The sequence below is a fragment of the Podarcis gaigeae genome (genome assembly GCF_964106915.1).
Source record: "Podarcis gaigeae genome assembly, chromosome: 8".
NCBI lineage: Eukaryota > Metazoa > Chordata > Lepidosauria > Squamata > Lacertidae > Podarcis > Podarcis gaigeae.
This window is the reverse complement of record NC_139684.1, coordinates 44,613,307-44,633,472: the sequence shown is the minus strand read 5'-3', so window position 1 is coordinate 44,633,472 and position 20,166 is coordinate 44,613,307. Positions and strand designations below refer to the sequence as shown.

The 20,166-nt window shown below is 39.1% G+C and overlaps 1 protein-coding gene and 1 long non-coding RNA gene across 3 annotated transcripts; one reads left to right on the top strand and one right to left on the bottom strand.

Moving 5' to 3' along the window:
* Positions 1–1,206: 1,206 nt before the first annotated feature.
* NAE1 (NEDD8 activating enzyme E1 subunit 1) lies at positions 1,207–17,929 on the bottom strand. Of its 2 annotated transcripts, none has more exons than XR_014567699.1 (20): positions 17,390–17,929; positions 15,938–16,041; positions 15,792–15,852; positions 15,179–15,209; positions 13,694–13,765; positions 12,935–13,014; positions 11,958–12,067; positions 11,178–11,287; positions 10,414–10,476; positions 9,770–9,833; positions 8,582–8,673; positions 8,426–8,485; positions 8,210–8,343; positions 7,281–7,356; positions 5,865–5,904; positions 3,638–5,315; positions 2,961–3,255; positions 2,547–2,661; positions 2,412–2,461; positions 1,207–1,664 (listed from the first exon to the last, which is right to left on the bottom strand). XR_014567699.1 is itself a non-coding variant. In XM_083753528.1 (20 exons), the coding sequence occupies exons 1-20, from the start codon at positions 17,671–17,673 to the stop codon at positions 1,555–1,557; spliced, it is 1,836 nt and encodes a 611-aa protein (XP_083609654.1). In that variant the 5' UTR covers positions 17,674–17,688; the 3' UTR covers positions 1,207–1,554. The 2 variants fall into 2 exon arrangements, 1 of the variants encoding a protein (XP_083609654.1); XM_083753528.1 differs by having other exon boundaries at positions 2,961–3,053; positions 5,229–5,315; positions 17,390–17,688.
* Positions 17,636–18,571, top strand: LOC310851313. The gene is made up of 2 exons (XR_014567703.1): positions 17,636–17,712; positions 18,042–18,571. It is a non-coding gene; the product is annotated as an uncharacterized lncRNA (long non-coding RNA).
* Positions 18,572–20,166: the final 1,595 nt, after the last annotated feature.

Below are 20,166 nucleotides of genomic sequence, written 5' to 3'. Positions count from 1 at the left end.
TGCCTAATTCACATGAACAAAGATCGCACATGAAAATGCCTCCACTGAAAAGCAGGGTGAGGCAATCCACAAGCTTTGATCTTTATTGGGTTGTTTTCACACATTTATTTTAAACACCAAGTGATAAAAATCCGTATGTGAACACAAAGGAGCCACCTCTGCAACAGTGATAAGTTCAATTCACACAAAGCAATGGAACTGCAAGCAGATGGTAAATATTAAAATCTCATAAAAACCTGCTCACCAAATAAAACATTTCATTTTACCTACTTAGTATGCCTTTTGCTTTAACAGAGCCAATACTATTAGCTATAGTTGACATGTCCAGCATGCTACAGCACCAAATCACTGTTTGGCTTACATGCATGAGCCCCTTCCTAGAATGCGGTTTCAAAATTGACATTAAACCCATGGAAGGCATTATCCCAAATCATATACTTCCTTGTTTTGCCTGCCTGTAAATTGGGTAGTGAATAATATGTACTCTTCCATCACACTAGATCAGGCTTCCTCAACCTTGGCCCTCCAGATGTTTTTGGCCTACAACTGCCATGATCCCTAGCTAGCAGGACCAGAGGTCAGGAATGCTGGAAATTGTAGTCTCAAAACATCTGGAGGGCCAAGGTTGAGGAAGCCTGCACTAGAACTAAAATCCATGTCAATTGATTTGTAATTCTTTTAAACTTGCCTTTGATCCCATGGAGCCTCAGGGCAGTTTAGAACAATCTTAAACTAGGGTACCTCCTCTTGTACAAAGTAACACCAATGTACCTACCAAGTATGATTCCCCACCACCAACAAATCCAATTCTTGAGCAGTGTCCTCTAATTCACTGGAACTAATGCTAACATGATCATGTACGATATGTTTGTACAAACCATCTTCAAGTCCAAGTCTTTCAACTAATCCCAGGAAAACATATTTAATCCTTTCCCCAGCAACATTACAAATACTGATCTATTACTATAAGTAAAGGAGGAGAAGCAGTCAAACAAATATATTGGGAAGACCAAGAACAGCAGTTTCTAAAACTGCTATTACTACACATTCTCTTCCAGAATGCTTTAAATCTTGTTCATAATTTAATATATTAATAATATTCAAAGGTGCATAGTGCGTTAGTGTATTCATTAGTTTTTTAAAAATCCTCTTTCTGAACAAAAGCAGCTTACGTTGAAAACAACACTCCATATTATTTGCTGTACATTTGCTTCAAAGAGGTATTTATTTAACACATAGGTTAAGAAACACTTTTCGGAGTGATATGAGCAGGCTAATAGCAATGGTCTGTATTGGGTCCCATTCCCAATAGCACAGAAGAAAAATGCTGCTTACATAAAAATAATATGATGTTGATAGTGATGACAGTCAACCTATTCCAGTGCCTCTTATTAAAATACAAGATAAAAATATTTATTACAGTTCAGAAGAACATTTAATAATCGGGGAAAATTACAAAGAAGGGAACGTGGCAGCAAATATAGCAGCAATCATTTACAGAACAAACCGCAAATTAAATGCAACCACAGTTTTAAACAATGTACTGTGCTTAGCCTATAACTTGAATGTTGCAGATGTCTGTGACATGCCATTGTAAATGTAGGTGTTATTAAAAATTACAAATTGTTTTGTAATTATTTTCACAGCCTCTTGAGCAGCAGCTCCTGTAAAACAGCAGGGGGATTGGAAGAGAAAGGAACCAAGTTAGAACTTCATAACTCAATTGATGCAATACAAAATTGTTTTTCTTCAACTGCCACTTTATGCCAGTGAACTGAAAATAGAGCATAACAATTCCCATAACCAACTTCACTCAGTGGTAGAGAGCAAACAACTTATTAATTTTAGGACATTTTTATACTGCTTTATATATAGACTCTTCAAAGCAGCATACAGCAAAACCCATGAACCTTGTTAAATAATATCTGTAGTCACAGTAAAGCAGAGTCTACAACATGTTTCTTACCTTGAACAATGTGTACACATTGGAAATATTTCAGTTTTGGAAATGATATACATTGTTTTTATCATAGCTGAGTCAAATACACTACTATCTCATATCTTGAATTCTACATAGCATGTATTCCAAACACTATATATTCCAGAGACATTTTAATTTTGACAAGTAGGTTTAAAAACAATTCAAAATGAACACTTCATTGTGCACCTTCCATCTCTACAAATCTATGATTCTATTATTCTTACATCATTTTTAAAACTATGTTATTGTTTTATGGTATGTCTGTAAGTTGTCTTGAGATGGATGTAAAAGGAATCATAAATTAATTAATAAGACGAGTGAAAAAACTTCCACTAGTGTTAAAAAAGAGAATATAAAGCTGTAATATTTTTTCATGTGCTAATAAGTGTACCGCTAGAGAAGAACTGGTTGAAATTATAGTATTTCTTACCTCCCAAAAATGCTGCAATCATATGTGGCTCAGCAGCTCCATAGCGACAACTACACAGGAAAAACAACATTGTAAAATTTGTAATACCAAAACAAAACCCAGGAAAACTTTATTTTTATTTAATATAGTACTTACAATTCATGAACGTAATCATCCTTCACTGTTACAGGTAATCCATATTCCTGAAGAAAACTGTTGAGGCAAGATTTCAGTTTTCCAATGTCGTCTTCCACTTGATAATTATAAGCACCTGGAAATGATTTTTAAAAATTGTACATAGATATAATTTTTGTAAGAGAAGATAATTTTTTAAAAAATCAAATGATTTAATAAATCTCTGTAATCTAATTTGTAAAATATATAGAGGCATAATAATGGTATATGCCTCAACCACACAATTAATCTATATATTTATGAACACAGAATATTATTAAGGTTATACCCAAGGGCCACTTAAGGAAATTTTCAATTTATTCAATTTATCCATTGTACTAAACACATATTTTGTTAACAGTGTTGCAAACTGGGCAATATTAAAATCAAATTTACCTGGATATCTCCCATGGTGTTTAAAGAATCTATCCACAGCTCGTAACATTAAGTACAGCACCATCTCACTATCAGGGTTATCCATATGGGAAACTTTAAGGGAAAAATAGTGTTAATTGTGTACCAATAAGCTGAAGAAAAGTGTTGCATTGCTTTTATAAAAATCCTAAAATCACCTGAACTGAAATTCATTTTCACAAGAAATTGGTTACACAAACATCTCTGTATGGTTTGTGAATTACAGTCAACAGACATAAATGTGTTTGACCAACACTGGCCTTTGGGGACCCAAATGCTGTGATAAAAGATAAAGGTAAAGGGACCCCTGACCATTTGGTCCAGTTGTGACCGACTCTGGGGTTGCGCGCTCATCTCGCTTTATAGGCCGGGAGCCGGCGCTTGTCCGCAGACAGCTTCCGGGTCATGTGGCCAGCATGACAAAGCCGCTTCTGGCGAACCAGAGCAGCACACAGAAATGCCATTTACCTTCCCGCCGGAGAGCGGTCACTATTTATCTACTTGCACTTTGAGGTGCTTTCGAACTGCTAGGTTGACAGGAGCAGGGACCGAGCAACGGGAGCTCACCCCGTCGCAGGGATTCAAACCGCCGACCTACCGATCAGCAAGTCCTAGGCTCTGTGGTTTAACCCACAGAGCCACCCACGTCCCTCAAATGCTGTGATAGGTACTGCCTAGTCGCTAAGGTCTATGTTCTGGGATAAGTGCTCAAGAGGGTGGTTGCCACCGAACTTCAGCTCTTGGATGAAGATGATTATCTAGACCCATTCTTGGGTTCCAGCCCAGTTTCATAACCAAAATGGTCTTGGGTCTCTTTAGATGGATGACCTCTGTTAGGAGAAAAGGAGGAATGAAGCTCAGTAACATCCCTTGGATTGCTCAGCAGTTTTTTATATAATTAACCATGGTATTTCACTAGAACAGCTCTGTGGCTTGGGTGTCAGAAGACACAGTGGTTCCACTCCAACCTGCAGGGTGGATTTCAGGCAGGTAGTCTTCAGGAAGAGCTGCTGGGTCTCTGTGAGATTTCCCAACATACAGTTATGTCTCCCATGCTATGTAACATCTGTATGAAACTGGTGAGGCCATCAGGGATTTGAGGGCAGGGTGCCATCAATACACTGATGACACCCAGCTTTGTTCTCCTTGGCATCTGACTCAGGTGTAGTCTACAAGTTCTTGATTGGGCTTGGATACAAGGGTGGGCTGGCTGCACAAGCTGAGACTGAACTCCAACAAGATGGAGTGCCTGTTACAGCTTTGGCTGATTTGTCGGCTACGGTCATTCCTGGACACGGATAGCCATGCCACAGTGACTCGTGCGCTGGAAGCCTCCCAGATAGACAGATAAATGACTGTAATGTGCTCTGCATGGGGCTGCCCTTGGAGCTGGTCTGGAAGCTGCAGCTTATGCAGAATGCAGCCACCATATTACTGAGTTGATTGGAACACCAGAATGATGTTAACACTGGTCCTGAAGGAGCCAAAATGGCTACCCATGTGCTACCAGGTAAGATGCTTGTATTAATTTATAAAGCCCTAAACAGCTTGAGAGCTAAATATGTACCTTCTCTCCTGGTGGTGAATTAAAATTGGGGGGCGGGGGGGGGAGCCCTGTTAATGTTTCCACTTAGGTATGATATCTGCTATGCAGCAACCCATTTAACAGCCTCCACTGTAGAGCCCCAATTGTGGAATATTCTCCCTCTTAAAATTCATTATAAGCTGTTTTGTTTTCTGCTCTGCATGTATTTATATCACTATGCTGCTGTTACATTGTATTTTAGTTCTGTTGTGTTATATCTCACCCTGGGCTCATTGTGATAAGAGGGTTAAAATGTTTTAAAATAAACAAAGGGAAGGACTGATCATGTGCCAAGCATTTGAGGTTTTCCCCCTGAGAATTCCCCCTACTAAGTCAGCATGAATGGTTCATGTAACAGATCTAACAAAATAATTTCTGAAATTTGTTTTCACCAAGAAATAGCAAAAGCAAGTTGCACTTTTACTCTCTTCATCACTGCTGTAACCATTAGCATATCCCATCTATAATAAGGCACAAAGATCAAAGCTACTTTGGGGTCACACATTTCCCTGTAACTAAGATCCCAATTCCATTTTCCATGTTACAGCAGAAACAAAGGAAACAACAGAATGACATAATCCCTTTCAGGTCATTATTTCCACATCACTGTCTGCAGATGAAAACACAGTAAAAGAAGACTGTAGATAATAAAGTCATGTTCTTACTGATCTCATCTTTGTTTGAAGTATTCAAACCATACTCTTCAGAAAGAGATCTACACCGCACTACTTGAAGAAATGCTGAATTAGTGCCTAAATAGAGTTGGGAAGGAAGATAAGAGAGAAAAGTATGTGTAATGAAGAGATAGCATTTTTAAAAAACAAAAACAACTAGCCCTTGAAACCTAATCATTTAAACAAAAAACAAAAAAAGGATAAACCTGGCAATTATATAAAATTCACTGAGTTATTTCTAGTGGCTTTGTAAGGATTTGAACCTCCTAGTCCACAGAAACGCTAATGTGAGATGCTTCAAACAAAGATAGATTTTCTCCAGGCACTAGAATGACACCAAAAACTCTGTAGAGACAGAAATGTTTATGCATATACAGTCATGTGAAAAAGAAAGTACACCCTCTATGAATTCTGTTTTACATACCAGGACATAGTAACAATCATCTGTTCCTTAGCAGATCTTAAAATTAGGCAAATACAACCTCAGATGTACAATAAATGACATGTGTCATGATTTATTTAACAAAAATAAAGCCAAAATGGAGAAGCCATGTGTGAAAAACTAAGTACACAGTAACAAAGACAATGTAACACAGTATAAGCTGAGAGAAAACCATGAATACTTACAAAGTAGTTTCAGTTCTTTCTGAGAAATAGATTCTGGTGCCTATGAAATAAAGTGTCATGTTAACATGCCAATTCTCTTAACACAATTGTTTTTAAAATGTTCATTAGATGTTTGAAGTCACATTTATTTAAGTAGAATAATCTTATTAAGCAGCCACTTTCTCCTAATTCCGCATTGTCATAAGAATAAGTAGCAAATAATACAAGAAAATTGAGGAATATTGCCCTGATTCAGTAAGACTGATAGTGTTTAAGAAAGTGTGTGCTCAATATAAATTTGCTGCTTTGGTGTAAACTGCTTTGTTGCATTATCTTTTTAAAAAATGGTATTATGTGGTAATGATTTTCTAGTGGTGAAATTTCTGCTATTGGATGAGCTGCTCCAACGTCACAAAAGAAAATAAGGCCATAGGGAAACAAAGACATTGGTCTTTGTTCCCACTGGATGCCAGCAAGAGAAAAAAGGCAGGAAAGCATAGGGTGGGGGAAGAGTTTGGGTTTATTTATTTTTTAACTGTGAAGGGGGAAAGAAAAAATAGACAGAAAAAATAGGAAGAATCAAAGAACTGGCAAGGTAAGAATTAAAAACAAAAATAAAGGAGCAGTTTAAACATATTCTGTTTAAAGGAAGGAAAGGAACTGGAGTGGAGGCAAAGACTCAGGAACTAGTTGATGCTTTGGTACCATGTGACCCTGCCTTGGGACAGTGAGTAGGTTAGTCCACACCTTAATGGATGCCTCCATCACACAATTCCTAGGAATTAGAATCTTCCATGAATTTTCACAGCTGTAACATTCATCCCAGTCACAATGAAACAAGGAAAGTCACATGAACAGTGGTGTCTTTTAGTTAAAGGCTCCATACCAACACAGGACGCAAGTGGCGCTGTGGGTTAAACCACAGAGCCTAGGAGTTGCCAAGCAGAAGGTCGGCGGTTCGAATCCCTGCGACGGGGTGAGCTCCCGTTGCTCGGTCCCTGCTCCTGCCAACCTAGCAGTTTGAAAGTGCAAGTAGATAAATAGGTACCGCTCTGGCGGGAAGGTAAATGGCGTTTCTGTACGCTGCTCTGGTTCGTCAGAAGTGGCTTAGTCATGCTGGCCACATGACCCAGAAGCTGTACAACGGCTCCCTCGGCCAATAAAGTGAGATGAGCACAGCAACCTGAGTCGGCCACGACTGGACCCAATGGTCAGGGGTCCCTTTACCTTTACCATCCCAACACAATATGTGATTTTATCATTTTTTAAAAAATCTACTCGCAATTATCAACAGTTCTGTTGATCAAGTACAAACCTGTGAGTACAGATCATTAGCTCTTTAGATTGGGTCATTATATAGGAGCCGCTTTCCATGTTAAGATAGAGAAGGAAGATTAAAGAGACGGAAGATTCAAAACATAACTTTCATTAGCTCACCTTGCCTAATGACTGGAGCAGCTTGGCAGCATAGTTAGCCACAGCTTCGGCATCTTTCTTAGCTTTGTCACGATATCTTTTTTAAAAGGGGCAAAAATGTAAAACTTCAGTAAGACCAATTCCAGAAATCAGTAGGCTTCATCTACATCAATATTCATTCTCATGTTACAGATTGTCAAAGACAAATGAAAAGACAGGGACTGCGCCAGCTTCCTATGATCTATTTGGATTAAAACTGATACTTAGAAGGTCATTATTACTTTATATGTTTTTGTACCGAAACAGGAATCTCTGTACAAAACAGGCATGTGAGAAACAGCCACTGAAAACTATTAATATTGTCATCTGCTTGAATTCACTTATCAGGAACATGAACACAGTTAAGGGAACAAATACCTTTATGGCTAAGTAGTTAATGGAATGAGCAGCATTCTAAAGATTGTAGTCCCAGAACTTACTTCTGAGAACTGCCCTGTAAGTGAACTACAGGTAATGGAGCATTGGCAATTTGTTTGTGGCTGAAAAAAATACTATGGGGAAAACAATTACACATTTGGTTCCCTTTTATTGAGCTCTGAAGGAAGAAATGCTAGAGATCATGGAACAACAAAAATAATTCAAATCTACATGTGCTTCTATAAAGCTGCTATACCCTGTCTTACACTGTCGTGTCACCCATGCTGATATTGCTAGTCCAATTGGATCACAGGCCCTAAGAAAGTGGCAGACTCTCCTTCCCTGGAGGTTTTTAAGTAGAGGTTGGACGGCCATCTGCCATGGATGCTTTAGTTCATATACCGTCATTGCAGTGGCTTGAACTAGATGACCCTTGGGATCCGCTTCCAAGTGTACAATTCTTTGATTTGGGTGTGTGTGTGTTATCATTCAATATTTAATACAATATAAAGTGAAAAACAGACAATACTTACATATTTTGCAGCTTGATAAATTTACTAGAATCTGCTATCATATCTGGAATTGTGCCCCGGACAGGCAAATTTCCTCGACCCTCCTTTGCCACAAATTCCTTTACAGCTCGAACCAAGATCCAAAAGTGTGGACTCTTAAGGGTAAACAAAAATATCACACTAACCTTTTCTATTTAGATAAGCAGAATACAGTAGCAAGCTGTTTGTGTTTATTACCTGCTTTGAAAGAGTGATACAACGATCGTCACTGAAAATGTCTTCAATACAACCTGGTATCTAAAGGAAGGTGGGGGAGAACAAATTTAAGCAAATTTTCCAACAAAGGATTCAGTAATTATGTGGCTAGAATACTATGGAGGAATCTTATTTTACCTTAGTAGCAGCTACAGCTGTGTTCACATTTTTAATAGCTTCTTCAAAGTTTTCTTCATCTTCTAGGCCTCCATTTTCATTTTTTAAAATTCCTAATGAGAATAGAAAAAGCAGGACTTTAAACATAGATGATCATTATTATTTAGCTCCTTAAAATTCAAGTGACTTTGTCAGGTTCTCTTAAAAGTTGATACTTCTGACATTTTTATGTAAATTGCCTTGAGATAGTGGCTTATAAGATTAATACATTAATGATGGTGATGATAAAAAATAGTAATACCATTTATGCATATTTTACATGTATTCTTAAAGCACAACAGAGCTCAAGATAAAGCTGCAATGCTAAACCATTGTTTAGTTCTACATAGATGAACCTCCGAAGTGAAGCCCCTGCTCACACACCTCCCATATCCCCGGGAGGAAGATTTCTGCTTAGTTTTGTAGTGCTGTGTACAATCTAGGGATCCTGATTTAAAACACACACAAAATGATTACTTAAACAGGACAGCTTTATAAGCTGTATTTTGAAGTTGGTTTCCTTTAGAAAATAAGCATTGCTAGCTTGAAATATGGGCCCCTGGCTTGCAAGCAATGCTAAGCGAAGATTCTTTGAAAGCGAAACTAAACCCAGCAGCAGGATAATATAATAATAATAATAATAATAATAATAATAATAATAATAATAATAATATCATTTATATCCCAGCCACTCTGGGCGGCTCCCAATCGAGTGTTAAAAACAATACAGCATTAAATATTTAAAACTTTTAAATTAAATATTAAAATATTAAACTATTTTTAAAAAGGGCTGCCTTCAGATGTCTTTTAAAAATAGGATAGCTGCTTATTTCCTTGACATCTGATGGGAGGGCGTTCCACAGGGCGGGCACCACTACCGAGGATGAAAGGGGACAGAGTGTGAGAGCCTGATGCTTCACTCAGACTTGTGAAGGCTCATTCATATAGTGCTAAGTCCTGGGTTAACTCGAGCACCCTGACCCGCTTGATGCTACAATTTTCCTGATCCCTGAGCAGTGGCTATGTTGGCTGGGGCTGATGAGACTTGAAGTTCAAGAACATCTGGAGGCCATAAGTTAGCCACCCCATCCCCCCATATTAATATATAAAAATGTATTTTAAAATACTGCACCTTTGGTATATTGCTAATAAGCTCTTGCTTGACATTACCTTGCCTAATCATCTCTCGGAAGGCTTCCTTTTCTTTGTAGTTCTTAGGCATCTGTCCACTGTTCTAAATAGAAAATTATATATGTGAACTATGTAAAAACAAAGAGCAGCCAACTAGCAAGAGAGTATTGAGCCCTATTCCCCCCCCACACTCCCCAGAATACAGGCCAACCTGGAACACAAGTAACTTGTGAGGCAGAAAATGGGGTCTGAATAGGGATATGGGAAGTGCATACAGACCTTCAATTGCCTGAAACAGCTGCCTGCCCATGAACTTACATGCTGAAATTGGTGGGTGAGGGATAAAAGAGAACACAAGGGAATAGGGTATTACTGAATCCTGGGGGGATTCCCATGCAGGTACTTTGCCTATATGCAACCAGATTTTTAAAAACATTTTTGTTCCAAATAAATATATCTGGAGAGCACTCAACTGGTTTGCTTTTTAGCTGCATTTCTACACACAATCTGGCTGTTTAAATTGAGTTGGTCAGTAGGATTTAAGCAGCCAGCCATACACCAGACTGTAGCCTCTGTCCTAAAACATATAATAATAGCACTTAAGCTTCTTTGGGAAGCTTAATTTCCATAGTGCTGAAAAGAAAGCACCAATATGTTAGAATATTCCCATGGTGTCTACATACTTCATTATGCCATTTTTCTAGATACTTGGATACGATCACAATCCATGGAATGTGGCTGTGTTCCTGCAAATGCAAAATTATACTTGTTTTAAACAGATGAATACAGCAACCCTGAAGCATGGAAGCTGTTGAACTAAGTACAGGTTCAAAGCACCACAAAAATTCAGCATTCAACAAAAACAGATAAATTAACTGAACTGCTTTCAATAAACAGGTGTCATTAACATACTTGCAGAATAATTCTTCCAAATTGTACAACAGATCTGAAGAACCCACACAACTTCCTCAGCTTTATGAGTTTGCATGTGACTTTGCAAGTTGCCCGTTAGTGAAGACACAGAATTTTCTTCTGGTTTTAAATCGCAACAGCATTCAGGTGTGGCCATAAAGCCTTAAATAATAATCAATGATTTAGTTATTTTGAGCTATTCAATGATTCTTGGGCTACTTGCTGTGGTTTTACAACAAGCTTATGTTGGAAGTGTATGGAGAAGCAAACCTGTAATGAAGGATCTGGTTCTTCAAACAGGCCTCACACTGCTTATCTCATGAAATTCTACTGCAGCATTAAATTCTTCAAAATAAAACCAGAAACTAGAATAGGTGAATTCACTGCAAGTCTCAAACTCAAAGCACTATTTTTAAAAAGAGTCTTTTGTAGGCATTAGTTACAGCCTGTAAGCCACTTCTCTTAAAATGAGTGTGTGGATTGTCTCTAAAGCCTGCACCCATATTGCTAGACAGAACACAGAGCTTATACTAACCTTTTTCTCCATATGATCCAGATCATAAGACTGAATGTGCTCCTTCAGTTCTGGAAAAGGATTGTCCAGTCTCAAATCATCCAATGCATTGTCTGGGTGAGATTCCACAACTATCAAAATATTGAAAGAGATTTTGATTTGAAAGAAAAGTTGATGATAACATATTCAACTTTACATGCTATTTATCCACATGGTCCATCTAGCTCAGTGTTATCTACACTGATAGGCAATGTTTTCTAGGATTTCAGACAGGGTTTTCTTCCAGACTTACCTGTAAATGCCAGAGATTGAACCTAGAACCTTCTACAGATAATGCGGATGCTACCACTGAGTAATGCCCCTTCCCCTCTGGAAAAACCTACTATTTGCTGGAGAAATGGCATACAATAAAAAGTAGAGGTAGTCAGATCTACAGCTTGGGACTGGATTTCACATCTAATTTTGCTACCAACAAGATGAACTACATGATCACAATCCATTTCTAGATTATTATTTTTTAGTATGTTCACTCGCTATGAAACACACTGAAGTGTCTCAAAAAATCTGTCATGTTACAATTCAATAATAATAACATTTTAAAAGATGGGCATGTATAAGCTATAAGGCAGATGTGGCCAACATGGTATCTTTCTGATGTTGTTGGACTACAACTCCCATCAACCCTGCCCTCTGCCCGCACTGGCTTGGTCAATACAAGCTGGAAACCAACAATAATTGTAAGGCACCATGTTAATTACCCCAACATAGGAGAAGCTCTTAATTATTAAATGAATCTCTTACCTGGGTGTTCTTTAATAATGATTCTCATATATCCTATTAATCCATAAGTCCTACAAACTAACAGCGGAATGTTATAATTCCAAAGGACTTCAGCAAGCCTGAGTAATGTACTGAAAAATATTAAGATATGGAGTCAGAACAAGAGAACAGAGAGAGAGAGAGAGTGACTGCTCTATTGCAAAAAAGAAATATTTTCTTCTTTAATAGCAGTTCACAGCCTATATTTCTGTTGAACATAAAGTTAAGTAATCACAAAAGTTATTTTAACCAGCACCTCAAGATATAGTGTATCTTAAATAATTCAAATTTATTGTTTTAAGTATATTATGAAAAATAGCGAGCAATGTAGCAACTTTTTCTGAATCTTTATCAGACTATAGAGATGACTGAACTCCTTTATCAAGATGCAGGCCACAAATTAAGTAGAGAATTCCTTTATAAGGAATGGTAGGTTAACAAGTTGATTACCACAGCAGATCTCCTTAGGGCCAAACAAAGCATTTAGAAACAAATGCAGCACTGGGAAATCGGACTGTTGTTTCTCTACTACAAAGCAAAGGCCAGAAATAATTTATGCACGTTCCCTTTGCAACCCCCACTTCGTTCCCAGGCACACATTTTCTGGGTCAGGTATGGACAAAACATCTAAGGAGAAAGGTTGCAAGGACACAATTTCCACTCCTACCCCTTTTGCAATACCTAAAGAACTCAGGTTTCTAGAACATCTAGTTTGACCCTTATGTAGTGAATTTCCCAGCCAAGTGTGTATTTTTTTGGTTTCAGTGGAATGGCAATAGCTAGAGGAAAACACAACTTAACTAAATGGAATTGTGCTCAAACATAATGGAAATCAATTGGATGCAAGCATTAAAAACAAGGATGATATACTAGCTTTCTCATGTAATTTACATATTCACTGAAAAAGCCTGAAGAATATTTGCATTTTACATGATAATGTTAATTTGATTCTTGCTTACCTCTCTGGGAGTTGAGTTGCAATCACTATATTAAACCGGCAGAAAAATGAAGGATCATTGTCCAGAAGTTTATCTGGATTCTTAAGAAAATGCATTAGACACATACATATTAGATCATTAAGCAATTACTCATAGAAATATTAAACATTAGTTTCACTTATTGGGCTAAGTGCATGAATTGCAAACTTACTTTTAATATGCATATATATGTAGGACTAAGGTTAACTTAAACCTCCCCCCCCCCAATTTAGGATTTTCCTAAATCCTATAGATATGAACAAATCAACCCCTGGAATTCTCTGTCACATTCAAGCATCAATCAAGGCATCAACCACATAAACATAGCAGTCACCTCATTCACCCTGCACAGAACAGTGATAACTGTATGGCACAATTTGGCCAAGATTCACTGTCACATGCACACTCTTTAAAGCTGCATTAACAACTGCCAAGTTCACCCTACTTTTGGAGTAAATCCATGCTCTGCTATAATATCAATTCACACAACATGAACAGGATTTGCTACTTAAGTGTGGCTGATGATGCCTTTTCACATCAGACTTTTCCAGTGTGATGCAGTGATGACAAAGGGTGCTGTGGAGGAGACAGGATGCTACAGAACTCAGCTGGCTTGGCTACCATTTGCCTTCACTTGTAATTCTCTAGTTGCATACCAAGGTTATAGGTGGCATGCACATGCAACCTTCTCTTTTATACTTCTCCAACACTCCAGTATACACAAGGATGTTTGCTACAAACCTCTTCCACGAAATTTCCAGAGACATCATTATTCAATTCTTGTAATAGTTCTGTGGCGCACTGGGCTCGATTCTGTTTAAAAATAACAATTGGAAGTATTAGACTGTTGTGATTACAATCTTATGCATGCTTACAAACTTCTCTCACAAGCGTGTTTGGTGGGGATGCAGAGAGGGATGTTCCCTCTCCTTGTTGGCTCTCTCCCTGTCGTCCTTCTGTCAATAGGTCCTTCTGTCAACAAGACATTCTTGTTCCAAAAGGTTTTTAGGAACTGACTGCTTTTAATAAAATGGCTGTGCTGTGCTGTTTTTATTTCAGTTATTTGTATATATATATAGTTTTGATTCTCTATCAACATTTAATTGCTTTTAATGACTGTTTCGCCGTCCCATATTTTTAGCTTTTCTTATTTTTATCTGTAAGCTGCATTGAGTTCCTGTCAGGGAAAAGGGTGTGCATTGATACTACTACTACTACTACTACTACTACTACTACTATTGATTATGGTGGAATTTACATTTAAGTCAAGACACAAAGAACTAGATCCAAGGGCAGCCCCACATAGAACACATTACAGTACCCCAGCTTCAAGGTTACCAACACATGGAGTCGTCAGGTTATGTACTGCTGATGAAAAGTGGTGCAGAGAAAAGAGGACAATGGAATTTGATGTGGGCTCTACTTTCTCACAGGCACTAGCATAGCTAGAGGGGGAAATGAACAAAGTTCTGTTTGGGTAGAACATGCTGACCTTTGCATGCAAGCAGATGGCTAAGAAGTCTTAATTTTGAGTGAACTAATTAGAACAAGTTCTTCCAAGCATTTGTGTGAATTTGTAAGGGTTCTGCTTGGCTCTTACATAATTTGCAATCTGTTTATCTGTATTTTAGTTATATTATTTAGTTATGTGCTGCAATTCTGTTTACTCCTATCTGGAAGTAAATCCCTTTGAACTCATTGGGAGTTACTTCTGAGTAGACATGTATGAGATTGCACTGTTAATCTCTTTGTTATGAAAGAAAAAGTAAAATATATTTCACCAGGTAGGTCCATTGTACTGCTTTTGTTAATCACTTTCCATAAACATGTTTCAAGGCAATGTACAAAACAGAATGAAACAGCTTAAAACAGTTAAACATAACACAGAAAACAACAACAGATAATTTTTTTAACAATTCAAAGTGGACACCCATGGCTGAGACCCATTCATTCACCTGGGAAAACATGTCAGAACAAAAATGTATTCAACTGTTTCCGGAAAGTGCAAATAGTGGGCTATTGTCATATTTTTATTCCATAGAACAGGGGTTGCCATACTGAAATCCCTGCTCCAAGTTACTGTGGAGTGGGCTTTTGAGCTCTTTGGAACTTTAGGAGAAGTTATCCTGTAGACTACAGTGACCTACTGCATAGGTAAGAGATAAGATGGTGTCTCAAATACTACAGAGTCACTTTCCTAATACAGCACATTTAATATTTTCTTACCTGGCCAATGCTGCTTCTTTGCAGGAAAAAACTAAAAAAAGGAGAAAAAGCAACCACACATTTCAGAGTTTTAACTTGATGAAACATTTCTCAAAATAAAATATATCACTTTATGGAATGTACTCCAAGAAAACAGCCCAAACACATTTCCTCTCTCCAATAGGAATATTCTTGTTGGTATTAATATTTTGGATTTTTGTAATTCAAGTGATTATGGCCCTATCAACAGCAGAACATTGAGACAGTGGAAGAATGCAGTAACAGGACCCAATCAGTCCCAGTGGGGCTTACTCTAAGCACCAATTAATTTATCAGTGCTTATAACAAGTCTCACTTGCCAAAGACCAACCAAGAGCACATTCCCAGTTGTTTCTGCATAGCCACATCTTTACTTGCCCCACACGCTACAGCACTGTGCTCCTCAGAGCCCCACTGAATTCTTCCCACGTATTTTAAATGGTAATTTGGAAATAGGCCTGGTACAGACAAAACATTGCCCAACCTGCTGATCATATAGTTTAGAGGTCAGCAGTGTCCCTATGGGTTTACAAGCAACTCACCTCCCACACCTAAACACACTCGTTCATTTTCAGAACTATGGTGCACACATTACCTATTGCCAACATCTTCACCGGTGACTTGATTCCCATCAACAATTGTAAACGATCCAACACCTTGAAGAAACAAATAAACATGGTGCTTACACCAAATTACAACTTTTCTACTCAATGAAAGTTGCACATTTGTTTTTATTTATACCTGGCAGAACTAAGTTTTTGAGGATCTCAGTTCCTGTGGCCGTTGCATTTATCATACAAACGTGTGCAGATTCTAAAGCTTCTTGTCCGTGGTCACCCCATAATCTGCAACACAAAAACACAGACATCATCAACATTCCTAATTCAAATTTTGAAAGAGGATGCATACAAGAAATTGATGCATTGATAAAGGATGGTTCAGAACATCACTGTTAAGTGTTGCTTCTTTATATTAGCATGGAGCTGAGTATCTTAAAAAAACAACAACTAACAGATGAATTGAGAAGTGGCTAGTCTTGAAAATGGAACAGGACAGAAACTTTCGTATAGTAATTATAGTGTTAGATCAAGATTGGGGAACAAATAGCTATCCTGATGTTGTTGGATTCTCGATTCCCAGAAGCCCCAGCCAACACGGCCAATAATCAGGGATAATGGGATGTATTATGGAGGACTACAGGTGTTAAGACTTTGACTAGAAATATCCAGGTTCAAAATCCCATAAAACTTACTAGGTGGTCTTGGACTATGCACCATCTCTCAGCCTCAGCCACCTAACAGAAATACTATGATGATGTGGCCCTGAACTCCTCAGAGGAAGAGCACAATACAAATCTGTCAGAGTGATAGAACAATTGGCTAAAAGAAGAAAGCTTGATTTCTAACAGACCCAAGTTAGAAAATATAGTATGGTTTTTGAGCACTTTAAGGAGGTTTGTAAACACTATTTGTAATGTTTATACTGTGCTTAAAGCTCCAAGGAACTCAGGCTGATGTGAACATAGCTCTTCCCCTTCCATCATCATAACAAGCCAGTGAAGTAGGGTACACAGAGAGCTTTAAACCTGCACACACAACAAAGTGCTCCTTTGGGTCAGAGGCTTTTTGGCTGTCGCTGGGAACAATATAAAAGATACACTAGAACTTGCTAGGGAAGAAGAGGCATCTGTTAAAAGTGAAGCGAGTCCCTGAGATGTATACCTGGCATAGGAAGGAGAGATCTCTACTGGAGGTGGGGTGCACCTGTCCAGCGTAAGAAGCCCCCGATCACCCACTGAGCTCCATGGCCAATGGGAGATCTGAACCTGGGTCTTCCAAGTCCTGAACAACCGCTGTAACCACTAGACCCGCACTGCCTTTGTAAAAGTTTGTTAAGGGAGCTGTTCGCTTTTGTTTTTAAGCCCTAGGCTTGGCCAACAGAGAGAGGCCTTGGGCGGGAGGAGATGGAGGGCGTCCTGGCTCCGGTGCCGCCGAGGAGAGTCCCCTGAGCGGCGACTGGACCATCCTGGGGGCGCCCCTAGGAAACAGCCAAGGAAGGATCCTGCCCTGGCAGAGCCTCTCCAAGCCCCCTGCCCAACCCGCCTCCCTACAAGTGGCAACGCGAGGCCGGCCGTTCCCCCTGCGCTGCGCCCAACAAGCCCTCGTTCTCCTCCTCCTCGCCCTCCAGGCCGACCTGAGCTGCCGGTCGTAGCGCTGCTCCTTCAGGCTGACTCTGCCCTGCTGCTGCACCGTCGCCGCCATGACGCCCCTTCGCCGAACCGAGGACGGTCCTTTCCGCCGCACTTCCCCAAGCCTTCCTAAAGGGGCGCAAGAATGCTCAGCGTCCGCCAACGCGCTTGCGCAAGCCGGCAAGCTCCGCCGGCAATTCGCTGCTTTGGCTTGACGGGCAGGGTCGCTCGTCCCGCCTCCTTCCGCGGCGCGGCGCTTTGCTGGATGGGAAGTTTGCCGCTGGTGCATCCGTTGTTGTTTACTGTGGGATCGGCGTGGCTTATGCGCGTAGGTTCCCGCACACCTTCCTTGGCATCCTCCTCCCAAATAAATGCGGCATCGTGGATTTGCCAGTAATATGCGATTGAATCCCACTGGAGAACAGCGGCAGCCTAGGAGCGCCCTGTCTGATAAGGAAAGTGGTGAGGATGGGGAAATGCACCGGAGAATGAGAGAATATTTGCTTTTATGCAGGTCGCTTCTCGTTGGACCATGCCTTCAGTGTAGATAATACAGACCAACGGTCTGACTCGTATAGGGCAGCTTCCTATGCTTCTCTCAAGCGCCATTATTTTGTATTTTATTATATATTTCGTGCTCTCATTTTGTATTTTTAGGTGGTGAACCGCCCTGTGATCTTCGGGTGAAAGGCGGAATACAAATTTAATAAATACTAATAATTTCCTGGTGCACATCTCCATCATTTATTGCAGAAAAGATTGGTGGGGAGAGAGCAGGTATGTTGCGCAGGAACACCTAATTGTACAACTTGAGTTTGCCGGCATGTGACTAAATCCCACCTGAAAGTAGCAACAACCTGGAAACGCCCAAAATTCAGTTGGGTTACTCCTAGTGCTAAATAGGTGCGAATGGTATGTTCACCTTACAGAGCAGTCCTATGTAAACCTGTTCAGAAGTTATGAGCTCCGTGGGAATTCCCCTCTGCAACTTTAATGTTATAATGGAGAGATGATTTACTGCAAGTGAATGTTTCCTGTTTCCCAGCTTTCTTATCTCACATTATGCTTTTTTCTGGCTTTGTATTTGCTGTGTCAATACTGTACATTCTTCCCCATTCTGGGATTGTAGCAACGGTTAAGTATTTGACATTCTGCTTATTGAAATAAAATGGCAACATTTTAAGATTTATTGTCTTCTGTGACTACCCTATTGTAGATAGTCTGGAAATGGATCACTATTTCATAATTCATATCAAAAGAACCCTGGTACGGAAAGCATATAGGTTAAAAATATTGGACATAATCCCATTTAATGCAGTGGCTGATTTTTTGTTGCAAATACCTCTCTCCAAGCACACACTTTTTCATATACATGTATTTGTATTCCCCCTCCAACTCTGTATGGCTTTTGGTTTATTACAATGCAAACCTGAATATGTCTATTCACCAGTAAGTCCCACTAAATTCAGTTGGGTTTACTCCCAGCTAAATGGGCATAGAATTACAGCTTTCCTTTCTTTTTTTAAAACGTGCATTCTCATTCTGCAACATACATTTCAAGTTGCAGTCCTATTTATCTTCATACTGAATGCAGTGGCACTTATTTTGGCGTAAACAATCACTTAAATTTTTTTTAAAGAAAAATATAACTGAATAAAAGCTAACCTCTAGATCTCATTTGTCCACCTTTTGAATGATTTTTACATATGCTTTCAGATATATAACTTCACAATAGAGAATTTGTTTGGCTTCCTTTACGCTAGTGCATAACATCAATTGCATCTACAGTTCTCCTTGTAGCTCTTGAGAATGTCAGTAATTCTATTGTAACCTAAGGGGAGATACGCTGTACAAGGATAAGATACTATTTCAGAAATGCGAGTGGGGAGAATTCTTGAGTAGAGAATATTTAGCACAACCAGTGGGTGTTCTGTTCAAGAGTCACTAAAACAAATGGAGGCTGGCTGTGTAAGACAACTATAGTTATTGGGAAGTAAAAATATATTCTTTTAAAAGCGGTTCTGGAGCAATTATTTGACAGATTAATAGGGAGCATAATCCAATGAGATGCTGTTCTACACAAGCAACATTGAAATGCATGCTATTTCAGCCCCTTGATCATTTTAGTAGCAATTTTCTGCACTTTTCCCAGCTCTACAATGCCCTTTTTGAGATGCAGTGGCCAGGATTGTACACAGTATTCAGATATGGGGTTTATTGAGCTAGTTTGACGGGGCATAATGCTAGCACTTCTGCCCTTCTTTCCAATGCTCCTTTTATACTGCAGTACCTGTTGTGTGATGCAATTGTGGTTATACTGCAGAAGATCACTATATTGCCTAGGTTTGTTCATATGAGCAGCGATGACATGATCATGAAAACCGTGAGGAAATTACCATGTAAAACTCCAGTGCTTTGCAAAGTTAATGGAACTGTGAACTGATTTTTTCTGGAAACACAGAAATGAGCACTTAAAGTCTTTTGGAATCCACTTCTAGATTTTCATAAGTAGCTTTTGCATCATGTGAAAGATGACATAAGATGCAAAAATTAAATGGCAAAGGAACTTTGGGAGGATGGAATAAAATGCTGCCTGAATGTAGCCTAGGAATGATTGTACCATATATTTGTATAAAGTCATGATAATACCCTCAGTTTTGTTTCTGATTCCTTTCCTAATGATGAGCTATGGAATTCACTAGATGTAGTGATAACTGCCAACCTGGACAGCTTTAAAATATTAGACAAAAACCATGAAGAATAAGGCTGTCAATGGCTAGTA